The sequence below is a fragment of the Alternaria metachromatica genome (assembly GCF_023757995.1).
Source record: "Alternaria metachromatica strain BMP 0045 chromosome Unknown scaffold_36, whole genome shotgun sequence".
In the NCBI taxonomy this organism is placed as follows: Eukaryota; Fungi; Ascomycota; class Dothideomycetes; order Pleosporales; family Pleosporaceae; genus Alternaria; species Alternaria metachromatica.
In genome coordinates, this window is record NW_026055527.1 from 242,718 (window position 1) to 249,203 (window position 6,486).

General features: G+C 55.1%; 2 protein-coding genes across 2 annotated transcripts; one reads left to right on the forward strand and one right to left on the reverse strand.

The window, feature by feature from the left end:
• Positions 1–551: 551 nt before the first annotated feature.
• J4E83_009793 (uncharacterized protein) lies at positions 552–1,559 on the forward strand (the record flags this gene model as incomplete). Its single annotated transcript, XM_049336678.1, has 1 exon — positions 552–1,559. One exon carries the CDS (start codon positions 552–554, stop codon positions 1,557–1,559), a length of 1,008 nt encoding a protein of 335 aa, XP_049184260.1.
• A 2,479-nt stretch (positions 1,560–4,038) lies between these two features.
• Positions 4,039–6,098, reverse strand: HSE1 (ESCRT-0 subunit protein hse1; the record flags this gene model as incomplete). Its single annotated transcript, XM_049336679.1, has 4 exons — positions 4,039–4,841; positions 4,888–5,508; positions 5,557–5,887; positions 6,009–6,098. 4 exons carry the CDS (start codon positions 6,096–6,098, stop codon positions 4,039–4,041), a joined length of 1,845 nt encoding a protein of 614 aa, XP_049184261.1.
• Positions 6,099–6,486: the final 388 nt, after the last annotated feature.

Genomic DNA, 6,486 nt, shown 5'->3' on the forward strand with positions numbered 1-6,486 from the left:
ACCGCCGTATTCGGCGTGAGGTAGCAAACGCTGGACGGCTTAACCTTGGGAACTAGGTAATCGCGCCCACGAACAGCTAACGACGGACGACGAGGAAAAAGAGACGAAACAGAAGAGCGAGAGGAAGAACAGCGACTGGCGACCGTACCTTACAGGCTCTTGGCAGACTAGAATCCGTGAAACGCAGTCAGTCCATGGTGGTGGTGGTGGATGGGCCCTGTTGCCTGGGAAGAGTGGGTAGGGACGGAGTAGTGTGGCTCAGTCCAAGCTCCAGCCCGCATCTTGCAGGCGGGCAACCGCAGGGATGATAGCTATGCCATCCATTTCAGCAATCACCACTGATATCATAGATTCCATCTCAAACAAAGAGAAGGTGAATAGCAAACACAACGACGTACGCGGCGCACCCAGGACGTGGAAGATGCCGGCCCCTCCCCCACAATTACCTAGTTTCCCTCTCCCGCATCTAAAGGTCCCGAGCGTTCGGCTTAACTGATTCAGGAACGGCCGCCGCCGCTCCAGTCTTCCTCAGCCCTGCTCTCGCCCTCCAAATGGCTGTGTCGGAACAAAAGACGACGCCCAAGTCTGCCCACGTCTCCGACCCTGCGCTTGCCCCGTTTCTGGGGTCGCGCTTCGATGCCGCCGAATACCTCAACGCCACGCTCCCCTCGCTCTCGCTAGCTGCCAGGCCGAAATCGAACAATGCCGCCTCGCTAGCCGACCTCTCCTCCCAGGCCCAAGACCTCCTCTCACAGCTCAATGCGCATACGACGCGGTTATCGGCGATACTGACACAGTTGACCGATGACATACTACGAAGCGGCGGGCGCTTGGCGTACGAGGTCGAGGTGCTGCGGGGAGAGGCCATTGGGCTTACGGAGACCTTGACAGATGGGTTGAAGGGCGATGTTCAGAAGTTCCTACCAGGCGGAATAGCGATAAAGACGGAGTCGTCCGATGACGAAGCTAAGAGCGCAGATGCGCCAGATGAGCAACCGTCACAGCCAGCGCTGGAGGTGCCCGATGAGACCACCCCAGAGTACATCTCCGACCTCCGCACCCTCACCACAGTCCGCTCGCGCCTCGAGACCGTCATCAAAGTCTTTGGGGAAGCCATGCACTGGTCCATACCACCCTCGGAGGTCTCCCTAGGAGCCTCCCTTATCAGCGTCTCCGCCCCCGAACCCGGCACAGACAGCGCTTCGCGTGAACAAAAAGGCAAAGAATTCGCTGCCTCCCTGCGCACTGAGTTCGCCGACCTCATCACCGGCGACCCAGACGGCGGTATGGAAAAGGCAGAGGTGCGCATACAAGCTTTGAGAGACCTAGCGCAGGTCTGGAAGGGCACAGCAGAGGAGAAGGCGAGGACCAAGTTCGTGGAGGGTCTGGTCAAGTTGGCAGAAGATAAGCAAAGAGAGCTCGATAGGGAGAAGGAGAGGAACAAGGAGCGTGGTCAGCAGAAACACGCTCGCAGTGGCAGCGTGCCGAAGCCGCAGCAGCAGCCACAGCAGCAAAGAGGCGGCTTCCTGGAGAACCTGCAGAGGAGGTTTGTGGAATGAAGATCATGCACTCGTCCACTGCATATCGTTTCCTGGAAGTTGTCGTCACGTGACTACGCGTCATGTCGCGCCGATCAATACATCCTCTCCTATCGATTGTAAGCTGCCGTTGACTATATTTGGATATCTCTGATGCGAAGAAATACCCTTACTGCCATCAGCTTGTCAAGCCACCATTATGATCTCCGTTCAATCTTCTTTCCGCATCCTCTCAACCATTTTCTCAGCCATCTTCTCAGTTACCTTATCCACTATCCTCTCAATCATCCTTTCAATGATCCGTGTGATAATCCATTCACCCGTTCTCTCAATCACTCTTGCAAACAACCTCTCGATTACCCGTTCGACTATTCGATCGACAAAGCCTTCGCTGTCCGACCCACTGGGACGCATGATACCCATGGCGCTGGTCACAATCACTGAGAAGAAAGGGGACGTCTAAATGTAATTACGGTTGCTATCTATTACAATGTTGGGAGCTTGCGTTGTAGCTGCACTGCGCACTTTATAGCTCGCGAGACAGACTTGCTCTTTCTCATTACGTTTTAACATCTTCCCTCGATTCGAGTGCGCACTACGCTTCTTTCTCCATTCTACCTAGGTATGAGAGGAAGAGGTCTCTTGCTGCGTGGGACTGGTAGCTCACTGTGTAGCGAAGATCCGCCTGCGAAGAATATCTGGGTATGAATAAGGTAAGACACTGAAGCCGTGCAGGAGTGCGTCGACGACGAAGATGACAGCAAGGTGATGAGAGAAGTAAGATAAAGATGAGCGAAGGCGCGTGACCATTGAGTGGCGACTGGGTATCTGAACGTCGTCCGGGAAGACTTGAAGGGGTTGGATCGCGTGTGGAGGTGCACGGATGAAAGCTTTGGCTGAAGTATGTGAACAAACTTTCCTCTAGCAAGACGTTCTTGCTAATGTAGTAGGGGTGTTCCCAGGAAGTAAGTAGGAGGCAACCAGGACTTAGTAGTCGCGAGGGGTGATCTGAGTAAGAAGAGAAGCAGTAATGATGGAAAGACGAGAGAAGCAGGCACAGCGCACAGTGGACCCGAGACCTCTTTCTCTCATACACTGGTCTTACCACCCCAGTCCTTGGTCGTGCCCTCGAAAACGACCTCAACACCAATCGCCCTGTCACTCGTATGAGCCGGAACTGAGGTTGAGCTGGCGAGCAAGAGCTCTTCCGATACACGTATACGGCCGACATCGACCTGTTGCGCTTCAAAGAGGCTTGCAAGGTTGTCATTGCCAGCGAGACCACTTTGCGCGGAGCGTGGCGTGTCGTCGCACCCGTCAGACTCGTCGCGGCACCAGACACTCCAGCGAACAACATCAAAGCTATCGCAATCATACCGTATACCAAAGCACAATATCTCAAAGACCAAGCCCAACCTAGGACCAGACCGCAGTCTGAGTCAAAGGCGCACTCTATTCTTTCTGTCATTGCCAGCGAGACCACTTTGCGCGGAGCGTGGCGTGTCGCCGCACCCACCAGACTCGTCACGCTACTCGTCGCAACAACCGCAGCAGCAACTCGATCATCGATATCGTACTCCTGTAAGTTGGTACCATCAAACCCCTGTATGCAGCTGGCTGATATATGATGCAAAAGGTTCCTAGCATCTTTCCGCATTCTTTCGACTATCTTTTCGCCTATCCTTCCAGCCAGCTTTAACTTATCCTTCCGGTCCTCCTCTTCGCTATCCTCTTGAACAGCGCCACGCTCCATCTTTTTCCCGCTACCGCCACCACCACCACCTCCGTCATCTACTTCCACACCTGCACCTGATGAGGCCGAGGATACCCAAGATGGGATTTCGGGTGTTGGTCAAGCGGAACACAAGCCTATCTTCCCCGACCGCGCGACAACCAGCTTGACTACCACCGTCCTCTTGCACAACTACCACCACCCCAGGCACTCCGTCCCCCACTTCTCGTTCTAATATATCGAGATACAGAGATGCAGAGATAAAGTACGGAAAGTCGCGAAGACGCAAGACCGATGGGAGAGAAAGAGTACCTAGGTAACCAGTCTTTCAATACACCCACACCATCTCAATATACTCAATAGTAGCAAAGACCCATGACACCCTCTCTTGCCATCTCTACCAAGTCCGCGCTTTCCCAACTTCTCACAAGTGCCACCAAATCCCCCGATCACACAACGCATTTTGCCATGACCGGAGATCTGCCTTCCGTATCCCCTTCCCACGTCCAAAAAACAGCTTACGTATCAAAAAAGACGGTCAAACGTGGCGCAGCAACCGACCGCCGCCATATCATCGTATTCTGAAACCCGGGGGGGGGGTGGGGGGGGACTGGGGAAATGTGTGTTTAAAAGGCCCGTTGTCATCTGCAAACCATGTGAAGGACCAGTGTGCAACTTGGTAGTATCTCGTATTTGTAAACCTGCTGTTATACTACACGACTACGACTACACACCCCATTACCCGCCAATCGATCCCCACAACCGATTCTAACGGTAAAAGCCCGCTGCGTCATCTCCACCGACAGGCGGCGCGCTGGGTGCTTGTTGTCCCCCAGGTCGATATGGAAGGTAACCCTGAGCAGGCGGTGCCGGGCTAGAGGTGTTACCAGGCGGCGCAGGTGGTGCGTATCCAGGCTGTTGCGGCGGATATCCATAGCCCTGCTGAGGAGGCTGTTGTGAGTAAGGGTCAGATAGAGGCTGCTGTTCTTGTGGGGCTTGCTGTGGTGGAGGTGATGAAAGCTGCTCGTATGGGTTTTGCTGTCCCTGTGGTGGGCCTTGGGGAGCGGCTTGCTGTGGCGGGTAGCCGCCTGCCTCATAGCCTTGTGGTGGCTGGCTGGGAGCGTGGAAGGAATGGCGGTTGTCTACTGGCGAGTCGTATTGACTGGTCGCTAGCTCCTGGGGTGCGTAGCTCTGCGGTCGGCCTCCTACTGGTACTCTGTTTGGAGGTAGTGTGTAGGGGTCTGATGGCGGTCCTGGCTTCGGCGTTTGCTGTGTCCGTTCATTCGGGGGGACCATGAAGAAAGCAGGGCTTGAGCCTACGGGTGGTACTTGGGAGGGAGGTCCATGTTGCTGGGGTCCTCCACCATAAGCGTAGCGGCCCGGATCTTGGTGTGGGGTAGATGATACAGGTGGGTATCCTTGGTAGTTTGAGGGGGGCGGTGCATTGTAGCCGCCATATCCAGGACGGCCGCCGTATGCAGGTTGTTGGGGCTGTGACATGGATGCCTCCAGCATGGACTCGTAGTCTCGACGAGCCTTGATGAACTTCTCGTTCAGCTGTGTAAAGTCATCTGGGAGAGTTAGCGCTGGTCGTAACGCTTCTTACGATTGGCCTACCCTTCTTCTGCGAGTACTTCCCAATGAGCTCGATCAACTTCGGCCGAATAGCCAGTGTTGAGTGGTAGAGCTCGGTGATCTCTTCATTGTCTCGCGCGTCGCCTGCGCCTGGCTGGGAGCTCGTGCTCAGCAGCGCAAGCAGCTTCTCCACATTCCTTATTTGTGCAAAGACCTCAGCCTCGTTCTGTGCCTCCCTCTCGAGCTCCTCACGCGTCGGATCTTGCAGCTTCTCCACGTAGTTAAGCGGGAAGATACCTGTCTGCCCGCGCAGCGATCCCTTCCACCAGTCCTTGTATACCGATTCGAGTACGGCGATAATGTCACCCTTACGGAACTGCAGCTCACCGGGTTCGGATGGTTGGAAATCGAAGAGGGCTCGTACACGTGAAACGGTCGCCGCGGTTGTGCCTGATGGTAGGGGTTGCGAAGGCTGTTCGGGCTGAGCACTGGGAGTCGATCCGCCCTGCTGAGGCGTGTTGGACTTGGCAGCCGTCGGCGCTGCGCCCTTGGACTCTCGTATCGACATGGCAAGTGCCATTTGTAGCTCTTCTTCCTCTTTCTGGCGTTCGACGTCGGAGATCTGCGTCTTCTGTGGCTTGGAAGGCGCTCGGAGGTTGGGGTCTAAGACCTGTCAGGATTGTACATTTCACCGCTACATCACTAACTCACTTTGTGACTTCAGCTTCATATAGGCATTAGACATGATTCCTAGGTCAGGGTCGCGGGCGAACATGTCGCTCCACTCTTGCATGCGCTCGAGTATCTTGGCCTTGACCTGCTGATGTGTGTTGCGGTCGTTGGCAAGCCTCAGCAGCGCTTCTGTGAAGCTTCGTGAAGCAAGCTCCTTGTGCATCTGAATCCCACAGTTCTGGCTCAGGGCATTGGCCAGCTCGAGGGTGTATAGTTGTACGTTCGCATTTCGGTGTGCTAACCGCCTGATCATGGCGGCAACCGCATCTTTGGCGCCCGTGTCGGACGATCCAACCTTGTCGCATACATCCTGCGTGGTAAGTTAGCATCTGTTGTATATGCTGGAACGTAAAGGCGCATGGTCGTGGCTGGACGGATGTTGCGACATCTGCCCAACTCGCCGCCCAAGGCATCGCGAGTGCTGACCATACCAGAATGTATTCCCAGTTTTCGCTCGTAAGATTTTCGTCCGTGGCTTTTACGACGACATCGTCGAAGATGTTGGATTGCGCGCGAAACATGACGTCTGCCTGCTTCCAAGTGTCTTGGGACTCGGTATGGGGAAGCTCTCCGGGGGCGCGGGTGCCTGGAGTCGATACGCGAGTTGAGGTGAAGGTGGTAAGTTGAGAAGGGCGGAGGGCGAGCGAGTAGGTCGTAAATGCGCGCGAGATACTAAGGGCAGTTTCGGGGAAAGGCCGTGTTATGTGTTATGGGGAGAGTGAAAGTCGTTCGTGTCGCAGTCAGTCGTATGCAACCGGGCTTAGAGCTCCCCGCCCAATGACGACGATGTGGCGGCCCTTACTCAGCCACAATGCTCGGGTCGCAAATTCACCAAGCAAGACATGTCAACGCCCATCACAATATACGCCCCTGAATATCGATATCGATTGCAGGTACACAGGAAGAATA